General features: G+C 44.1%; 1 protein-coding gene across 1 annotated transcript in view; it reads right to left on the bottom strand.

Annotated features, from left to right (window-relative positions):
• The window catches only part of adamts6 (ADAM metallopeptidase with thrombospondin type 1 motif, 6), a 347102-nt gene that overhangs the window by 10655 nt on the left and 314153 nt on the right, over positions 1-22294 (bottom strand). Inside the window, exons 20-22 of the mRNA XM_041191657.1 lie at positions 16223-16361; positions 12742-12871; positions 7357-7561 (exon numbers count right to left, since the gene is read on the bottom strand). Of these exons, the coding sequence (XP_041047591.1) occupies positions 7357-7561; positions 12742-12871; positions 16223-16361 (474 nt within the window). The remainder of the gene's footprint in view (positions 1-7356; positions 7562-12741; positions 12872-16222; positions 16362-22294) is intronic.

Raw genomic sequence — 22294 nt, 5'->3', positions numbered from 1 at the left:
ACTCACAGCTATACCTACTATTTCAAGAGGTATCAACACATGGTGGCAGTGGTAATAGTGATTGTTTAAAGCAACTTTCACTATTTTGGTGGACATCTGAGTGGCCAGCAGGTTTTTTTAAGTTTCTCAAAAGCTAAAGTGTATGCAAAATAGTGTTACAATGCATCTGTTCCCATGCGTTGCTTAATTTCAAATATCAAATTTCCATGTACAGTTATTTCATCACGAAAGTCAAAGTAAGAGTGGAGACATTCAGGTACCTCTGACTTGATCCCAGGCCAACCTGGGTGAATAATAAAATGCAGTTGCTTCAAAACTTGATCACCCCCTGCAGTATGGCTTAAGTAGTTGCCAGCGTGATCCGTGATGATCAATTTCTGCCAGCTCACATGTAAATCACAGACGTTAATATCTCACCATTATGACCTACTCAAAGTATTGGCTAGGATCTTTCTTATAAGATACTTTCATAGCAAAGTTTTGACAGCATTCTTTGAAATCTCTTAGAAGCATAGTGGCTTGTAAACTATTGATCCAACGGATGGTAATCCACTTCAATATTCACCACATTCCAGCCATAGATGTAAGGTTCAAATTTATCACAAGTGAACACAATCACTAGAAGTTACTTCTTGATCTGTGCCTATCTCATTTCTACTGCTGGCAATACCCTTGGTGCACATGCAACTGCATATCCATTCTATATCAATGCTGCTCCAATGAGATGTATCACATTGTAGGGTTAGAATTGTAATAACTAAGGACTGGCCTCCTGGTAACCATGTCGTTGAGCTAATTCTTGAGGCTCTTCCCAGAATTTTTCTGCATAAATCTCTGAATGGCTTTGTAATGGCTGACAGATGAATGACAAGCTTACTCAGGAATGCTAAACCACTTCAAGAAATATGCCCAGGTGCTATAGTGCAGATGTAACTTTCAGGCCAGAGTGTTTAGGGTGCTGAAACATGCACAAGTGTGTTAGCTCCTAAAAGTGACAATGTTGCGAGTTGGAAGCTCATCATGCCACAGGACACACCATCAGTTAGTTTATGCTGATGAATCACCTGTAAGCAATACTTATTGAAGACTTTTCCGAAATGCTGGTCTCTAATCCTTGTCTGCAGTCTTAAAAAAGAAACAACTGTAATAAGTGATTGCCAAACACCAATCTTGATATAGTTTTGGAAGATAACATTAGTCTCCATCGTGATTGAAGACCTTTTGTCATTATGGTGCCTGCATAAGTTTGGGTGTTCTGTTTTGGTTAAATTTCAGAGCTCTTCTATGTGTTTTGGCCTCTGAAACAAAATGATTGGTTTTTTTGAAGGGACAGATGAGATGCGAGAAGCACATTGGCTGTAAGCACATGGCATCTGAGTCATTCTGATGGGATTCCTTATGTGACTCATCATAAGATTCCTTTTTCTCTCTCTCTCCCCTGTGTGTGGGATCTGGCAAACAGCAAGAGACTTGCAGCTCCAGAAACTACTGCAAGGTAACTTGGAAACAAAATGTAGATATGCTTTATAACAATTCACAGCTATGTCTACAAGATGTGTTAACATAACAAGTTGAACAATATACAAACATGATGGGACCTAAAGGAAACTGACCAAGTACACTAACACAGCTCAGTGAAATGAACTCTGACTTAAGTCTCTGAATGTGTAAATAGAATAAAACAACAGCTAGTACTTAAATAGCGCTTTTCGCAACCTTCACAACCAATTAAGAATTGTTGAAGTGTAGTCACCATTGCATTGCAGGAAAATACCTTCCAAATTATTTGCTTTTTCTAATTTTTTTTTAAACTGAACTTTAATCATTGGATTAATGATTGGATAAGCAAAACACAGTACAGATCTCAGCATTGTTCAACATTCAAACTGGTCAGAAATCCACCGGAACATCTTTATGACTGAAGGGGCCACCAACATGGCTGGCTGAAAGACACAACAAATTACAACTGCTTAGGGCCAGTCATTTAAGTTTAGAAATGTAACGTCTTTTGAAAAATGTACAGTGTTCAGTGGAGCTGAAAATTTGTGTCCCCATTTTGTCCCCACACCAGTAGTGGAATGGGACCAGTTGAAAAGCCTGACCTGTAAGTGGACACCTGTATCACTACAAACATAACTGGAGCACTCATTCAGTGGCAGGTTAGGAAATTGCATAATTTGCCAGCCCCAAAGCTCAGCCAGTAGGTCAATCTTTGTGGTCAGGCGATGTAAGGAACCCTACTTCTTCTGATTTGGTGGCCACACTGCTGTTGCCTTTATGTGCACGTATAGTATGGTCAGGGTCATTATTCCGGGAACTCTGATATACGGCATCATTCTATCAATCCTATTTGGTCTTATTTGACATTACCTGAAGGGGGAAAATGAAACAGCAGCCTCTCCCCACCTGCTCTGACTGATGAAATACCGGGTACAGAGAAAATAGGGCACGGACCCAACATATCTCCAAATTTCTGCTCACATTAGTGTCCTTCCGCCACAGCCAGCCCCAGTCTTCCCCAATAATACCATCAGTATGCCAGGCATGCTGAGAAAATTCAGCGCTCATATGTTGAAATAAGCTTAGGACCTCTATTGCACTTGTAAACATTTGCTGAAGGGAGTGGACAATTCATATTACTCCACTGGCACTGTCCTGCTGACATGAAGATTGAGCCAACTGTTTGTACCCAAGTGAAAAGTTTTACTTTGCAACCAGTATCCTGCATCTTGATAAACTCATAGGGCAGAATTTTTTGTCCCGTGGTTGGGCCTGTCCTAGTCGGGAGTAAGATAGTGCACAATGACGTCGGGTGTGTGTCCCGATGCCATCGCACACTCGTGATATTTCGCTCGGCGGGTGCGCACAGATGCCAGAGTGGCGCCCACAATTAATTAAGTGGCCACTTAAGGCCCTAAACAGTCCAACTGACTGAGATTTTTCCTTCCCTGTGCAATTTTCTGCTTGTCGCGTGGGAAAAATGGGCAGGAGGCCAGCCGACGTTTTCACAAACATCATCCATGGGCTGGATAAAAAGTGTCAGCAGCATTGCCAGTGTGAATAGTGAGCAGTTTTGGAGATAGTTTGCTGCTGGCTGCTTATTTGAACTTGACAGCCTCATCTCAGTTCTGAGCTTCATTCTTAGCATTTCTAGGTTTCATTTCAAGACTCATAGATTTCTCCGAGGCTCCTGGAGAAGTTTGACCGTGTGGGCCCTTCCAGGTATCAGACAAGGATTGTGGTCCCTGCTGGATGCACCTCCTCTGAGGAGGAAGAGAGGGGGAAGAGGGAGAGGAGGCCACGTTTCCCAATGCAGCTTTCAGGAGAGTGACCTGTGGGAGGAGAGGCGCAGGCACAAGGGGTGCAGGGCCAGCAGATAGTCCAAGGTGGAAAGGGCTGCAGAAAATGCCACTATCCTGCTGCCAGGTTTTACAGGCAGCGATGCAGCTACCTCAATATGTCCGAGGTGCAGTGCCGAAGGAGACTCCACCTCTCAATGGAGACCATGACCTCCATTTGTCAGATGATTGGGCCTGAGATCAGCTCTGACTATGTCGGTAGACACCCCATGCCAGTGGCTCTGAAGGTCACAGTGGCCCTCAAATTCTACGCCTCTGGCTTTCTCCAGAGGTCAATGGGGGATCTGTGTGGAGTGCCCCAATCAGCTGTCCACAGTTGTGTCAAGCTGGTGGCAGAAGCTCTATTCAGTGGGTACTGACCTTTATTCTTTACAGTATGGATGAGGCCAGCCAGTCTGAGCGAGCCAGCGGCTTCGCAGCGATTGCTGGGTTCCCCCATGTCCAGGGTGCCATCGACTGCACACATGTGGCCATCAAGGTGCCAGCGGGTCAGCAGGGTGGCTTTGTCAATAAGAAAGGCTTCCACTCCATGAACATGCAGATTGTGTGTGATCACTGGATGCAGGTTCTGCAAACCTTTGCAAGGTACCCAGGCAGCTCCCACGGTGCCTATATCCTCAGACACTCCCAGGTGCCAAGTCTCTTCAGTGCTCCAGCCCGACTGGCGGGATGGCTGCTGGGTGACATGGACTATCCATTGAAAAGGTGGCTCATGATGCCTCTCTGCCATTCAAGAACAGAGGCAGAGAAGCGTTACAATACGAGTTATGACCTCACAAGGTCTTCTCAAGATGTGCTTCCGAAGCCTGGACTGTTCAGGGGGAACATTGCAATACCCCCAAGAGTGGGTGTCACTGATAGTGGTTGCATGCTGCGCTCTCCACAATCTGGCCCTGACAAGGGGGGTACCCACGGGAGGAAGAGGATCTTGACGCAGCTGCACAGGACACAGATGATGAATCCAGCAGTGAGTCAGAAGATGAGCACGGTGAGGAGAACGCTGAGGGCATGGAGGCAGACCTCCAGGGATGCCTTGATCCAACGCTCTTTCAGCTAGGCTGGCAAAGATCAGCTTCGAACGCATGCCAGGGCTGCTGCCTCCATTCCAAATGTCTGAAAGGACCCTTTCATTTGAAGACAAAGAACACTCAGTGCCTGTGCAATAAAATTCAGAGTCACCTACGTCCATCATTACATACTAATGTACCCTGCACCAATAAAATAAAATGGTGAAGCATGCTCAGGCCATGACAACCAGAACAAAATTTATCTCATTTTGACAAATACAAACTATTTACATAAACTTCTTTGGTCTTCATTCCCAGACTAGTATAGATAAAGTAAACATAAATGAACATAAAATCACCCATGACCTGTCCCTCTTGTGCTCATGGTGCCTTTAACTTACGTTTGCAAGTGCTACATCTAGGCATTCCCCCCCACTGGCAACAGCATTGGAGGCAGCCTGCTGACTCTGCTGTCTTGTTGGCCTTGATGACCTTGGCAGTCGTCCTCTGGCCAGTGGAGCCTGTGCTGGCCCCACCTGGGAGGGAGCGGCCAGTGCCAGGGCTGGCATTTCCCCACTCACTGCAGCCTCATCAGATCACTGGCGGAGGGGCGGAGAAGCTGCCACCATTATCCAGAGCGCCCTGAGAGGAGCCCACAGAGATGACAGGCAACTTGTGCGCCGACGTGAGGTCACTGTGGACCTCCCTGCTTACCATTGATGGATGGTCACCAAGCTGGAATACTGGATGCCTCATCCATCTCCCACACTGACACTGACCACCTGAGGTCAGTGCCTGTGTAAGGGTTTGCAGATCCAAGCGCAACCCCAGGAACCCCTGATTTGGACCCTGAGCTGCCTCGCCATGAGAGTCACCACTCTGCAAGGAGGAGGCATTGTGCTCAGCCATGACGGTCAACACAGTGCTCATGCCCACATGCGAAGAGAAGCACATGCCCATTACGGAGACCATGGCATGCAGACCCTCAGGGATCTCCGTCAGATCCTCCTGCACATCTCATTGGACATCCAGCATCATCTGCCTAATGGACAACTCCAGAGGCTCATCATCAGCCTTCTACTGAGCATCGTCTTGGTCTCCAGCAGTCCTCCGACTGCCGGCGTCCTAGGCACTCTCTGCCTCCGCTTTCACCTCAAGCGATTGTGAAGTGCCCTCACCACTGTGCACCGAGATGCTAGCTGCTGCTCTAACGCCCACTGAGGTGCTGGTATCTGCGCAGGTGCCTGCTTCAGAGACCAGGTGTGACGTGGGTGCAAATGACGCCCCATGGTCCTCTGGCGTCAGGAGTGGCCCTTCAGGGTCTGGAGATTGGACGCCTGTTGGCGAACCTAAATGGGAAAAAAAGGGCACATCATTAGTTAAAGTCATCATGCTGTCACTGTGCATGCCAGGCACCCTGGTGAGACAACCGAGATGTGCATCACGGTTGCATCGTCTTCCAAAGATCAATGGGGACTCCAGGTTCGAGGCTCACATCATTGAAGAGATTACACTAGAATGGTTGCACAAGCTGAAACTCTCACCTCTGTTCTCTGCGCTCTTACCTTCGCCTGGCACCCCCGCCTCTCCACACCCGGTTGTAGGTGGGGCATGCTGGCTCTCAAGCTTCAGGGCATCTTGCTCATACCTCAAAAGGTTTAGGAGACTAGCAGGGCCTCCGCCGGTCCGTGACCTTTCTATTTTGTTGTGGGCCATCTTCTCCTGAAACAACAGACGAGCGTTGATTAGTCCACCCTGTACCTACAGCTCCATTGCAGCCTGGCCAAACCCAGCTGAGGAGCACCTTGCAGGGCACATCCAAGTTGTGGCCCTTGAGCTGCAAGGCACTCAGTCCAAGCAGCCAGGGCTCACCCCCTTGGTCAGCACCGCGTGATTGACAGTTGGCACTCAGAGTCTAGCAGCCCTGAGGTCCATGGGGGTCGGCCAGACCTTAACACTTCTGCACACTGACCCATGCCAACATGGTACTCACCTTTCCTTTGCGCAGCAGGTCATTGAAGCACTTCCGGCACTTTACCCAGGAGCGCCACACTGCTGACCAGAGCTGTCACCTCCTCCCATGCCCTCTTGGTGAGGTGCGGTGGCCTCTTCCTCCCATCCCTGGGGACAAAGGTCTCCCTCCTGGCAGCACCTCCTCCAGGAGGACGGCAAGGCACTCAACAGAGAAGCGGGGGTGGGGGGGTCAAGTGCCCACCCAACCCGCGCTCCCGCCTGCCGTGTCCAGCATCAATCGGGTCCATCGTGCCGGCTCATAAAACGTCCTCCGTGGCAGCCTTCCAGGAGATGTCTGGGCTGCTTTTAAACTGGCCGCCGGGTCGCCATTGGGCCCAGCGGCTGACAGGCCCCACCCCCGCTTGGCCCTTCCCAGCCAGTGCAGAACCACGTTTCAGGCTGGGCAGGCCTTAACTGAATCACCAGCATGAAATCGTGGTCGGGGCTGGATCGTGAGCAGCGGTTACTTTTCCGGCTGCTCCCGGGCCGGCCTGCCACGTCCACTGTCCACCCATAAAGGTTGTTGTGCCAGTGAAGCAATGCTCAGAAAGTATAATATGTTTCCTTAAAATCAATTTTTGTAAATATTTGGCCAGTGCAAAGGAAAACACACAAGTAAGATTTGCATTCTAAAAGTCTGTAAATGCTATTACATGTCTGCAAGTCATGAAAATAGGCCCCTAAATGTTTTGATAATTGATGCAGAATATCAGATGACAGTAAGTTTTTTAACCATAGAAAGTTCACTCATAAATTGTCCTTTTCACCAGGCACCCTGCAGGGAATGTTCAGGGTCTAACATGAGCACATGTGAGACTCATTACTCAGCAATAATACCAAAACAATACTTCTTATTTGTATTTTTTAAGCTAACAGGAGTTTTTACTTATAATTAAAGTAAAATGTAGTATAATCACAACATGTTTGAACAGAGTAAGCATAAATATAAAAGTAAGGAAGCATTCCGTTGTCTGTACCTCTGACCAATCCAGTGCAACCCACTGTGGTGGGCAGGACTGGTTGTTGCAGGGCTCTTTCTCAATAGGCCTGTGTGTTAGACAGTGGCTGTCATCTAGAGTTTCTTCCTCAGAGGGACCAATTTTCCTAATGCACAGTACAGTTCGTATACGCATTCCACCATCGCATGTTTTGCTGCATTCAGACCAATCTCCAATGAACCATCTGAAAGTCAAAGAAGGTAAGATTAGATTCATACAGCACTGGGGCCCATTCAGCCCATCAAGCCTGTGCCACCGTTTCAAAAGACCTGTTCAATTAGTCCCACTCTTCTGCTCTCTCTGTATAGCCCTGCATTTTTATACATACCCAATTCCTAAAGTTACTTTGAATCTGAAAAAAAGTGTTAAAACTGCTCTTATTGCAACCACACAATTAAAATTTGGAAACATTTGTATAAAAATTCAACATAAACAATATTTGAAGAGCCTGCATAAACGTGTTGGCCAGAAAATGTCCTTTATGATGCCAGAAAGAGCTAACGCCATTTCATCTGTTCAGGAATTGGGGCAACAGTTCTGCAGGAACTCTCAGGCAACTAAGACAAAGGCCTTTTCATAGTCCACTTGTGAGGCCACTCTTCTGAAAGATTTGTCAGTCAAGGTTTTCCTCTAATGAACCTACATTGAAAGCTGTTTACTAGGTTATTATTGAATAGACTGACCCTCAAGTTTACTGTAACTATGAATTCCACTGGGTTGTTTGGTGCTGAAGTAAGACTAATCGATTTATAGTTTCCTGCATCTGCTTTGCAACCATCTTTGAACACTGGCACCATTTTACCTTGTTTCCAATCTCCTGGTACCTCCTCAGTGTTCAACTCTCCAGTGATTACATCAATGATACAAAACTTTCTTTTTACACTGGGATAAATAATTTCTCCAGGCTTCATTTCTTTTGAGCCTACTTTGTTTGTTGGAACTTGCATCTCATTTATATTGAAGTCATTCATTCTATTTAGGGAGGCATTTTGCTCATATCCTCCCTTGTGAAGACCTGGACGAATCAATTGTATGCATATCCTTTACTTCAAGCCCCATGTGCTTCTTTTGGAGTGCTTGCCAATTCTCTGACTGCCCTCTTATTGTTGAAATATTAAAAGAAATCTTAATGTTATGTTATAGTCTGCAGCTATGTTTTCCTCCATGTCTCTCCCTCACCCCTCTGATCACCTTGTTAACATATTTCCTCAAGTTCCTCCATTCATTCCAGTCAGTTCTTTCCTCTGTATTATTTATACAGGTTGCCCTTCCTCTTTATTTTGCTTCTGATTTAGGGTCATGCTTGTTTAGTCTAAGCTTGCTGACCTTAGGCATGCATTTATCCTGCATGTTCAGCAGTATGTATATTCCACTTATCTGCTGAAATGTTATGGAACAAGCCCTGTCAATCAACTTGCACAAGCAGTTTCCTCATTGCTTTTAAAATAGCCATTTTACAATTAAAAACCTCGTGACTGGCCCTTTGTGTTTCTAGATCTCAGATCACAATGAACATGGTACTTCCGTGGTCACAATCCCCTCATGATGGCATAGATCCTATTTGCTGTAATGGTTACTTACCAAACCATTACAAAGTCAAAATATGCACTGCCTCTCATGGCTCTCTTCACACACTTGGTCATGAAGCAATCATGTAACTCAGATGCCAAAATGCTTGGGTGTTTCTAAATTATTGAAATTACCTAGTAAAATAACATTCCTGTTTACATATGCCCTTCTTATTGTTTATAGAGTAAACTGTCTTCCATCTTTATCTGACCTAGTGGTTTAACATGTTTTGTTTTTCACATTAAAGATATCCAACCAGAAGAATTAATTTTGTAACTTTTCAACTCCCATAGGATCAACTTCATTAACCTCCCATGTATCTCTGACATATAGGGCTGCACTACCCCCTTTCCTGTCTGCTACTTCTTTTCTGACACTGTGTACTCATGTATGCTGTATTCATTACAATCCTCTAGGGTCAACCATGTTTCTGATATTCTTATCACATTGTGTTCCTTACTGTTACAACAGCCTTCAGTTCCAGAATCTTATCCCCAATGCTTCTATTATTCGTGTATATATATTTTAATTATAGATTTGCTTCCTTTCTTGGTCCTGTGTCTGTCTGGTCCTGGAATCTGGCTCCTGTTTGTCTCTAAGCTTGCGTGCCCATACGTGAGTATTGACTACCTTCCACCCTGTGATCAGTCTTGTCTGGGATCTAATTTCCTCTCTGCCCTTCCCCCTGCCTATCTGGTTTAAATTATTCCTACTAGCTGTCTCTTATGTTCCTTGGAAGTCTCATATTCCTGCTTTATTTAGGTGCAAGTTCTTGTACTGGTTTCTAATGTTCCAGAATTATTCTGTTACTTATAAAAGTAATATTATTTTCACACCAGATTGACACCACTTTCTCACAGTCTCAAATTTTTTGGTCAGCCATCTTCTTTACCACACAACAGAATATACCAAAGAATATTATTTTGCATTCCTTTTGTGTGTTCTAAAGAAATCCTCATATGTGATTTTAAGGCATGGATATTATTTCTCTTTATATGCTTACCGCCACATGAATTCCCACCACCTGGTCCCTTACTGTCCATGTCTGTTAACCCAACTAACTTTTCTTTAATGCACATTTGTTCCAGGTAAGCAAGCCATCAGAGTATATGAACAGAAAATTCATGTGCCAGATAGATTGTAGGGCTGATTCATGCTTGTGATTCTCACTATGGAACATCCCTCTATGTGATGCATTCAACTGTTTCCTTTATTCCAAATAACAAGCAATTGCATTTATTTAGTGCCTTTAACATTACAAAACATTCCAAGCTGCTTCTCCAGAGAGTGATCAGATAAAATTTGGTGTGGAGCTATATAAAAAAATATTAGGACAGGAGACCAAAACCTGAGATAGACAGGGAGAGAAATTTAGGGAAGGAAGTTCAGAGCTTAAAGTCTGAGCAGCTGAGAGCAGGGCAACGATATGAGCATATTAACATATGAATTAGGAGCAGGAGTAAGCCATTCGGCCCCTCAAGCCAGCTCCACCATTCAGTAAGATCTGACTGTGGCCTCAATTCCACTTTCTTTCCTACCTCCTATACCCTTTGACTCCCTTGTCAATCAGTAATCTATCTAACTCAGCCTTAAAAATATTCCATGACCATGCCTCCAGCCTTGTCTGGAGAAGAGAGTTGCACACACTCATGACCCCCTGAGATTAAAAAAAATTCTCCTTATCGCTGTCTTAAATGGGAGACCCCTTACTTTTAAACTGTATCCCCCAGATCTAGACTGTCCAACAAGGGGAAACATTCTCTCAGCATCTACCCTGCCAAGTCCCCTCAGGATCTTATATGTTTCAGTAAGATCATTTCTCATTCTTCCAAACTCCAGGGGATACAGGTCCAACCTGTCCAACCTTCCGTCACAGAATAACTCCCTCATCCCAGGAATCATTTGATTGAACCTTCTCTGAACTCTAAACTCTGAAACTTCTTTAGCCTCAGAAGGCTGTGGAGGCAAGGCCATTGAGTGTATTTAAGACTGAGATAGACAGGTTCTTAATTGGTAAGGGAATCAAAGGTTACAGGGAGAATGGGGTTGAGAAACTTATCAGCAATGATTGAATGGTGGAGCAAACCTGATGAGCCGAATGGCCTAATTTCTGTTCCTATATCTTATGGTCTCTAATGCAATTATGTCCTTTATTAAATAAGGAGACCAGTACTGTACAAAGCACTCTAGATGTGTTTTCATCTATAGTCTATACAACTGTAGCAAAACATCCCCACTTTTATATTCCATTCCACCATGCAATAAAAAACATTACATTTTCCTTCCTAATCACTTGCTGTATCTGCACACTAACTTTTTGTGATTCATGTACCAGGATTCCAAAATCACTCTGAACCTCAGGACTTTCCAATCCCTCTGTGTCCAATTGGGTTCCACCCAGGCCACTCAGCTCCTGACCTTATTACAACCTTGGTTCAAACATGGACAAAAGAGCTGAACTCCTGAGATGAGGTGAGAGTGAGTGCCCTTGACATCAAGGCTGCATTTGGCAAAGTGTGGAATCAAGGAGCTTTAGCAAAACTGGAGTCAATGGGAATCAGGGGAAAACTCTCCACTGGTTGGAGTCAAACCTAGCACAAAGGTTGTGGTTGTCGGAGGTCAATCATCTCAGCTCCATAACATCACTGCAGGAGTTCCTCAGGGTAGTGTCCTAGGCCTAACTATCTTCAGTTGCTTCAGCAATGACCTTCCTTCGATCATAAGGTCAGAGGTGGGGATGTTTGCTGATGATTGCACGATGTTCAGCACCATTCATGACTCCTCAGATACTGAAGCAGCCCATGTCCAAATGCAGCAAGACCTGGACAATATCCAGGCTTGGACAAGTAACATTCACATCACACAAGTGACAGGCAGTCACCATCCCCAATAAGAGAGAATATAACCATTGCCTCTTGACGTTCAGTGGCATTACCATCATTGAATTCCCCACTATCAACATCCTGGGGGTTACCATTGGCCAGAAGCTGAACTGGACTAGCCATATAAATACAGTAGCTACAAGAGCAGGCCAGAGGCTAGGAATTGTGCAATGAGTAACTTACCTCCTGACTCCCCAAAGCCTGTCCACCATCTACAAGCCACAACTCAGGAGTGTGATGGAATACTCCACACTTGCCTGAATGAGTTCAGGTCCCACAATACTCAAGAAGCTTGACACTGTCCAGGACAAAGCAGCCCGCATGATTGGCACCACATCCACAAACATTCACTCCCTCCACCACCGACGTACAGTGGCAGCAGTGTGTACCATCTGCAAGATGCACTGCAGGAATTCTTAGACAGCACCTTCCAAACCCATGACCTCTACCATCTAGAAGGACAAGGGCAGCAGATAGAAGGGAACACCACCACCTGGAAGTTCCCCTCCAAGTCACTCACCATCCTGACCTGGAAATATATCACCATTCCTTCACTGTTTCTGGTCAAAATCCTGGAACTCTCTCCTTAACAGCACTGTGGGTGTACCTACCTCTCTTGGACTGCAGCAGTTCAAGAAGGGAGCTCACCACCACATTCTCAAGGGCAACTAGGGATGGGCAATAAAAGCTGGCCCAGCCAGCGAAGACCACATCCCGTGAATGAATAAAAAAAAAAAATAACATGCACCTTTTCTATTCTTTCTGCCAGTGGACAAGTTCACATAAAAGGTAATTCTAACCCATGATTCTTATTTCATTAGTCAGCTTCTGCTAATTTAAATTGCTGTAGAAGGAAACATTGTTATTGCTTCAAGAGTGCACAAAGTTATATAGAAAAAATTTTCAAACTTACTCTGGTGGACATGGCTCACTGTTGCAAGCTCTCTGAGTTTCTGGTGGCTTACTGTCAGGGTCACAATAACTATTCTGGACAATGGAATTGTCATCTAATCTTTTACAAACTACTCCTTGTTTCTGGGCACCTGTAAAATAAGAAGTAGTTTACCCTTTTTTTGTTAAGATAAGCACGTTTTTGAAATAAAAGTTTCTATACATAACCATCATTTAAAAAATCATAGTATTTAGGGATTTGTTCGCACTCTTAGAAAAATGTTTTTCATTATATATAAAGCAGTATATTCTGAATCTGACTAGGTCTGCAATATGTCATGTTACAAAAAACATAACATTGTCCAACTTCTTCATGCATGACAAGATATCTTGCAACTGCATATCTGTAGATGATGGGTAGTGTGCCCCAATGTTTTCAATGTGCTTGTGCTGTGAAGACCCAGAAAAAGTAACTTCATTTATAATGATTAATCAGTGAGGAGGAAGGAAAGGAACAGACTTCACGAGAAAATAGGCTAGTGAAATGGAGGGACAAAATTTAATGCATTCTGACGGAAAAATTAGGATGGACAATATAAACTGAATGGCAAATGTTTAAAAGGGGTGCAGAAACAGAGACAACTGGAGCGTATATGCAAAATGCTGTACTACATGTGCATGTAAAACCCAAAAAGAATGCAGGATCTGTGACAGAAGGGATTTCTGGAAATACCTGACAAGTGTATCAGCTCCTGAACAGACAAAATATATATTTAAGTTTCAGGTGCAGAAGCATCATCAAATTGGAAAAAAGTTAAAATAATCCTGTTTACTTCCATTAAAATATGACCTTTAATGACCATGGTCACGCCTGAGTTAGTTGGTTGCACAGGTAAGCCGTCAGTTACTACTGAAGACAGTGGCTGAATATGTCACAGATGATGGAGTAATATTGGCTTTTTGACATCAGGAAAATCAATTATAAGAAAAGTTAATTGCTCATTTTGATAGAAAACATGAATATTGAATGGAAATTGTTTCAAAAAATGTATGGTAATTAACTGTCTTATATATATTGGATAGAGGATTAATTAGATAACTAAACAGAGCAGAGTAGGCATGGATCATTTTCATGTTGGCAAGATGTAACGAGATGCCACAGGGACCAGTGCTGGGGCCTCAACTATTTACAGTTTGTATCACTGAATTGGAACGAAGGGACCGAATGTACAGTTGCTAAGTTTGCTGGTGACACAAAGATAGGTAGGAGAGTAAGTCATGAAGAGGCCATAAAGAGTTTACAAAGGGATATAGTTGGTTAAGTGAGTAGGCAAAAATGTGGCAGATGAATTATAATGTGGGAAAATGTGACCTTGTCCACTTTGGCAGGAAGAATAAAAAAGCAGCATATTATCTAAATGGAGAGAGAATGCAGAACCATGAGGCAAAGAGGGATTATGGGAGTCCTGGAACATGAATTCCAAAAAGTTAGTATGCAGCTACAGCAAGTGACTAAGGAGGGCAAATGGAATATTGTCATTTATTGCAAGGGGAATGGAATATAAAAGTAGGGATGTTTTGCTACAGTTGTACAGGGTTTAATGAGACTCATCTAGAGTACTATGTACAGTTTTGGTTTCTTTATTTAAGAAAGCACATAACTGCATCAGAAGCAGTTCGGAGAAGGTTCACTCAGCTGATTCCTGGGCTGAAGGTATTATGGGAAAAGGTTGAACAGGTTGGGACTGTATGCATTGTAGTTTAGAAGAATAAGAGTGTTCTTAATGAAACATTCAAGATCCTGAGGGGATTTGACAGGGTGAATGCTGAAAGGATGTTTCCCCTTGTGGGAGAGATCAGAACTAGAGGACACAGTTGAAAAATAAATGGTCTCTCTTTTTAGATGGAGAAGAGGAGAATTTTATTCTCTCAGATAGTTGCGAGCCTGTGGAACTCTCTTCCCCAAAATGGTAGCATAGACAGGGTCATCAAATATTCTTAAAGCAGAGGTAGATAGATTCTTGACTAACAAGGGCATCAAAGGATATCGGGTGGAGGTGGGGTGGGTGGTGGGGGTGGGCAGGAAAGTGGCTTTGAGGCCACAATGAGATCATCTATGATCTTATTGAATGGCACAGCAGGCCTACTCCTGCTCCTGATTCATATGTTTGTATATTGCAATTTGACTTCGGTTTGGTTTCTGTTTATGTATAAAATTTAAGATACCTCACAGTTTATAATATCATCTATAATACAATGGATTTCTGAGTGGTTGTCCTGACGTTCTGTCATAACTTCGGCGTAAGATTAGCAGAACCTGAAGAGAAATGGCCGAAACAGGAATTTTCACCATTTCTTTAGGAGTTCCACTGACTTCCCACTGAAGTTACAGCAGGGGATTGAGAGAATGACCATGGATTCAGGGCCAGTAAATTTAACTTACCTAATATACTAGTATAAATTTGGAAATGATATGAAAACTATCAAACTGTGTTCAAATATAATAGGATAGAAAAAAATAGAATATATTATTTATAAAGCGATCAAGTTTAAACTTGAGGGAAAAATGGAACAATCAAAAATTTTCATAGACAAGTAAAGCCATTTTCTTGTGCACATTCCAGTTGTCTCTCAATTTGGTCAATTATTTATCAGAAATTAAGATGTAATGATCTGGCCCTGAAATTACATAAATCAGAATCTCAGGAATGCAGTGTGCATACTAGATATAATTCACTGTTTACAAAAAAGAATCCTAATAATCTCCCCTCCTCTTCAGAATATTCAGGTTGAATTCCAAAGGTGCTCCAGTACTTTAAAGAAATGGCCATGTTTTTCCAGTGTGAGCCCAAGCAGTGAGCAATAAGTTACTTAGCTGTGGAAGGATCAGAGCTGAGCTGCATTTTTGTCATTGCCTGACATCCACAATTTCCAGTCAAGGTCATGATTTGGGGCAGGAACACTAGCTTATTTTTCTTCCTACCCAGTCACTTACTGCTGCCCATCTGATGTTCAGCTAATTCAGTACAGATTGGGAATAAAGGTGAAGACATTCTGATGTGTGTGGCTTTATGCTACACTGGACAATACTTTTACCTACTAGACCATTGGAGAAACTATAATCTACTATGAATAAGGTTTCTCTTTTTTTTTCTTTTGAAGTGTTTTACCTAATGAAACTGGTGAGATCTCGTGCTTAAGTAATAAGCATAGGGGAATGAGACTAATTGGGTAGGTCTTTCAAAGATCCATAATAGGCCTGCTGGGCCAAATGGTCTCCTTCTATGCGTAAGGTTCTATGATTTTAAGTGTGAATAATATTGTGAAATGCATAATAATCATGTTTATGTACATTCTGAGGAAGGATCTTAACAACTGATTTGAATGTACCCTGTAAAGGTTACATAGGTGCACAGGTTCACTGCAGTTTTACACACAAATCACACAACTTGCATTAAGGATCAATAATTATCAATAATTCTGCAGTATTCATGCAGTTCTACCTCCAGCACAGGTGGCAGAGCATTCTGACCATGGCAGATGATGCCATGCAAATCCCACTTCTGTATCACCACTACCAGTGCGAGTGATTGGAACATTAAACTTATATTGAATTCCCTGGTTTGGTTCTTGTAGGAGCACCTATGATGAAACAAAACAGATCAGACAGGTTTGAGTCTAGAACCTTACTTATTAGGGTCATGTACACATAATACCATTCAATGTAACCTTTCATATTACAACTATCTCCTTCATCTCATTACATTGCTTAGAGACATAAAGGAATTATTTTTCTCTTTTGGTGACTTCCTTTGTTCTAATCAAAATAAGGGATGTCAGTGCCACAGAACTGGACACTACATCCATATTTGTCACTCAGTATTAGCACTGCATTTTCCCAGATAAGAGGCAGAATGAAGGACTGGATTTGCTCAGAATTTCTGACACACTAAGCCCATTATTGCGGTAGATGGGGCACATTTACGCCAAGTGCTGCTCTATTTTGGCTGTGCCTGGGTTTACAGAAGGAGTGAGATTGGATGAGTCTCAAGCCCGTCACCCCTTTACTGGAGAAGGGGTTACAGCATCAAGAAGAATTCCTGCCAATTTTGCCTTGATGCCCTCTTTCCCTTCCCCCTGCCCGAACCTGCTGTGATGCAGGAAGAAGAAGGGCAGTACTTGGCAAATACTGGGGGTGGGGACACCAAATTTCAAAGGTCAGTTTCCTTGCAGCAGTTTATCACAAAATAATTGATTGTTATAAAGAAAACCTCCCTCGTAGAAAAAAGGCTGGCTCTTTGACTTGAGAAAATTCCTCAGCCTGGAGCTGCCACAGGAGTGGGGCCATGGTCTCCTCGGATCAGCAGACAGAAATGCTGGGATTGCTGCGCTAAGCTCTCTTTGCTCTGTTATAACCACACTTCCCTACTTTTCATGAACATCTCCTACTGTATTCGTGTAAAAGTTTCCAAATCTCAAAGTCAGTTCGGATAGGATTTTTGCAATCAGAAGAGATGATTTTCATTCCATCAGCTGAGGGCAGAGTCAAAGCTCGGCTCAAATGGGAAAATCCAATGCAATATTTCAGTGACTATTTTTTGTCCCCCAAATTTTTTATTGTTCATTGCTTTTTGGAAAATTCATTAACTTGAATTTTTTAGGTGGTGGTTGTATGCTTGAAAACCATGGAGGGAAGAAAGTTATGTACTAAAGGTCTCATGTTAAACAGATATCTCTGACCTTTGGTAAAATCGACTACAAAGAGGGGTGATGGAAACAGAGTTGCAAGACTTTTGAGGTACATTTTTATTAACTTGTGAGTTTTCAACTTGGGAAAATTCACGAGATAAGTCAAAGGTGTGGGAAAAAGACTGGCAAGATTTGTGGGCAGGTTGGGGACAGTTACACAGTCAAAAAAGAAATAAAACCGCAAGTTAGAAGGAGTATGATGCAATAGTCATCACAGAGTATAGCTATTAACTAGTCCTGGTAGGGTGTTAAATATTACATGATATAAGGTCAATAGAAAGGAGAAGAAAATTAGGAAAGAAGGAAGAGTGGAGATATTGATTAAAAAAATTATTATTGCAACAGTAGAAAGAAGGGATTTTAGTAGGGGTGGTTGGGTAGTGGAAACATATTGGTTAGAGTTAAGAACAGCAAAGGATGCAAAACTCTGGTAGTAGCTGTCTAAAGTCTGGCTGATTGTGGGAAGTATCCAAGAAAAATAATGGATGGAATTTTCCATTCTGGAGACTAAAGTGCAGTGGTGGGCAGGAACGTTAGCATGATTCCCGCTGGGCAGTGGGGTGGATAATTGTGCCTGATTTCCTACTTTTCAGCTCGTTAATTCTGCATCAATGAGGAGCTCGTTGAATCTCATGGCGAGGCGGACAGGGCTTCGTCTGCCCTGTCGTTACCTCATGGGGTCGAAGGTCCTGGTGCCATATTTAAATGGCACCCGGTCAGGCATTCAAGGTGTGTTGTGAGTTTCTGTATAACCATAGTGCCCAAACGTGACAAACCCTCAGCTCCATGGCTCAGTGAGGCCTCCCTGGGGATTCTCCTCTAGACCATCCAGGAAAGGTGCAGGTCACCTTTCTGACGGATGGGAGCAGGAGGTCTTCCCACCTGACCATGCCAGTCTGGGAGGAGGTTGGCAGGGAGGTCAACGCTTGTGGTCAGCAGAAAAGGACCGCCCTGCAGTGCAGGAAGTGAACGAATGACCTGATGCACTCTGCCAGGGTAAGTGAAACTTATACTGACTCCAAACTCGCACTATTGTAAGGGCAGCAGGCAGTCTAAGGGTTAGAGTTCACAGGGATGTCACACACAACCAGCAGATGGGACAGCAGCACTGCACGTCTGCCAGCCACTTTAAAATCACCATCTCATGTAAGATCCTGCACAAATGGCGTCTTAATCTCTTACTGATTCTGATGTGCTTTTTCTTCCATAGTGCTACAGTCAATCCATCTGTCTCTATGCAAGACAAGATCTCCTACAACCGATGGGACAGAGCGAAGACCGGAGGTGATATCCCTGAGTTCAGAACACTCTCCTCCCACGAGGAGCAGGCAGCAGAGCTCTCTGGAGAGGACACAGATTGCTCCTGCACAGAAGGCAAGATTGGCCTGCCCCAATAAGACAGTGAGGGTCCACCCATTATACATCAACAACCTGGGGATAATGACTGTGAGTGACCTATAATGTTGGAACCTGCCTAGTTAATCACTAATGATCTCTTCTCTCTATTCCACTACCAGCAAGAAAAGGCAGAGGAAGGCAACAAGCAAGCACCTCAGCCCCAGCTCCCAGATCACCTCCGATGAATAGGCAGAGGAAGCATCTGAGGAATACCTGTTACTGCATTCCCTAAACCCTCTACCAGTGCAGATACACACATTTTGGTGGGCCCAAGTTCTCGAGTAAGCTCGGGGTCACAGTCTGATCATCACCTCATGGACACGTGTCTTCAGTAGGTAGAGACAGTGACAGCCAAGGTCTCTGACACCTGGAGGACTGCTGGAGACCTGGCCCCTACTGAGTCCGAGTCTGATGATGAGCTTCTGCAATCGACCCTAAGAGACATGTTGGAGATGAAAAGACAGGCAGGGGAATATCAGGCAGAGTTGTCAGACTGGAATGAAGGACAGAGGAGTCTGTCCACATTCTGTCTGATGTCAAGCTCTGGAATGCAAGTGTATTGCAGTCTCCATGGGAAGGGTGGCAGCCACCTTGGAGATCCAGGTTCAGCAGTTCCTGCTAGATTTGTGCTCGGACCTGCACTCCATCACACTAGCCATGGCTAGGCAAGAGGGGGATGGGGAACCACGACTTCCCTCCAGGTGCCCCTTCTCCTCAAGGAGTCAGAGAAGGGCCAGCAGGCATCAACAGGGAGGTGAAGCGCCAGCCAGACACACCAGGGGCATCCACTCTGGACATCAAGGGTATCCTGCCACTCCAATTCCCCTCTGCCTGTGACTCCATCAACTGCAGCAGGTCAAGCCAAGGAGGGTGCACTTGCCCCAGAGCAGGAGACCCTTAGCAGGCCAGGGCCATCCAGGCCTCCAGAGGATGCCGCCAAAGTCATCTCAGACAACAGGATATAGCAGTCAGCAGGCTGCCTCCACCTCTGCTGTGGGTGTCAGGTCTGCACCTCGACGTAGCAGTGAGGTTAGAAAACTTATGCAGTTTTTAATGCACAACGGTGGTACAGGTGTTCACTTACTGTAGATAGTTTGCACCACTGTAAATATATTTCATATTTATCCTTCTCCAGGTCTCAGGTATTGAATGGCTAATTGATCTGATGCAAGGTACTACGTTCACTGAAGGGTAAAAAATGAACCCCCCCCCCCATCCAATCACCTCCCATCTTGTTCTTCAGTTCCATTACGTCTCACTCAATCTCATGACAGTGCATCGCCTTTAGTTTCACATCTGCAACATGCACAAAGGCACTTCCTATATGAAAATGATGGCTTGGCTGGACAATACACATGTGAGCCTTGCATCTCTGACAGACATGTGACCTCCTGAGAATTGTTCATCAAGGTTAGTGATTAAGCTGATGCTGTTGCAATGAAATCAGTAGTTTATAGATGTTATAAGCATTTGTTATGACCAGTGTTACAGTCTTACTTTACTTTGCAATATTGTTTATTTTACGACTGTGAGGTTTTGGAAAAAATAGTACTCATTATCGAGCATCATTGCCTTTCATGCCTCCCTGCATTTCATTTCCATGTTTAAGGCTGAACATTATTCCTTTATTAGTTCCCACTCTCCTTATGCATGACACTGATTGATGGAAGTTGGTTCCACTTGGTGACATTTGAAGTGTCTGCTAGACAGGAATGAGTGTGTGATGTTAGAGGTGTGTGTTCATCCTGATGAGCCCGTCTACTTGCCTGTGAGGATCTTACTTTGCTCCTGAACAGCTGACTAGGGGTGCTTTACAGGATCCTTCTGTAAAGACACAATACACACCTTGATGTGGAATTCATTGCATGACTGTGCGCTCAGTGACCTAGGGTATATAGAAAAGATTGGCCTTTGTGAGATGATCAATGTCAAGGACTGTAATGGTTTGAAAGCGATGCTCTGGCACATCTCTTCAGTACAACCAGGATCTACGGAGTGAATAAGTTACCATTGATCGCTGTATCAAAACTGACTGGACCACAACAGCATGAATGCAAAGTTGTGAGTTATGTTAGCATTGTCCTCACAGAGAGTGGTTCAGCAGGACTATTGTGTAATTATTGACAAACATTCATTACCCTGCATTCATCGGAAGCCTGCCAAGATGATGTCCTGCATTGCCTCGGAATTTGGCCACTGACTTGTTGACACCATAGCTGAAAGGACTGCACTAGTTGTTGCTTATGGAGGTGCACTAGTAGAGTGCTAATCACATTCCACAGCAGCCCCATTCCCTAGGCTACGGCTCCTTCCAAGGATGACCCTATCATTAGGGCTGAAGGTGACTTATGTTCTTTCCGTGATCATTGCGAGATTGATGACCTTTCATGATACATTGAAGATGACAAAGAAGGTTTTGTTGTGTCCCCTGCACTGAAGCCTAAAGAAATCTTTGTTTGTAACAACTTCTCTGCACCTTTTTCTTCTTGGAATCTTGTAGCATCACGTAGACTGCAGCGGTTCAAGAAGGCAGCTCACCACCAGCTTCTCAAGGGCAACTAGGGATGGGCAATAAATGCTGGCCCAGCCAGTGAAGCCCACATCCCGTGAATGAAAATGAAAAAAAGTTATGAGGTTGTCATGGGCACAGCTGCCACATTGTGCAATGGCATCATTATGTGCCTGGTCTGAATCCTCGCCCTCATCAGATTCATCCCTTTCAACGTCCTCCTTGTCCAAGGAGATGTCCAGCTCCTCCATGTCTCCCTGTGGCAACACATCCCCCCTTTGCAGCTAGGTTGTGCATGATGCAGTAAACAATGATGATGCGGGACACTCTCCTGGTGAGTATTGGAGATCCCTTTCTGACCGATCCAAACATTTGAAACATATATTTAAGAGGCCAATAGTCTGATCTACTATGGACCTTGTTGCTGAAAGTGCAGCTTTGTATCTCTCCTCAGATGCACTCTGTGGCTGACAAACAAGAGTCATTAGCCATGTCCTCTAGGGGTACCCATTATCACCGGGGAACCAATCCTTTAAGCGCCGAGTTCCCTCAAATATCTCTGGCACCTGGGAATGACTCAAAATGTATGAGTCGTGTGAGCTTCCTTGGGTACGTTGGCATAAATATGCTGGATCTACTTTTTGTGATCACAAATTAGCTGATCGTTCATAGAATGAAATCCTTTTCTATTAATGAATCTCACATGCTGCTGCCAGGAACTCTCAAGGCCACATGTATGCAGTCAAAAGTGCCCTGCACTTGAGGGAAGCCTGATATCACAGTGAATCCCATGGCTCTCGCAGCCTGGCTTGCTTCGTCACTTCCCTTATGCATTTGTGTGTTGCTGATTGTGAGATTCTTCAAAAGTCCCCAGTGGAGCCCTGAAAGGATCTGCTGGCAAAAATGTTTAGTGCGGCGG

Source organism: Carcharodon carcharias, chromosome 1 (assembly GCF_017639515.1).
Source record: "Carcharodon carcharias isolate sCarCar2 chromosome 1, sCarCar2.pri, whole genome shotgun sequence".
Taxonomy (NCBI): domain Eukaryota; kingdom Metazoa; phylum Chordata; class Chondrichthyes; order Lamniformes; family Lamnidae; genus Carcharodon; species Carcharodon carcharias.
The sequence above is the reverse complement of the archived record's forward strand: the minus strand, read 5'-3'. Positions and strand labels throughout refer to the sequence as shown.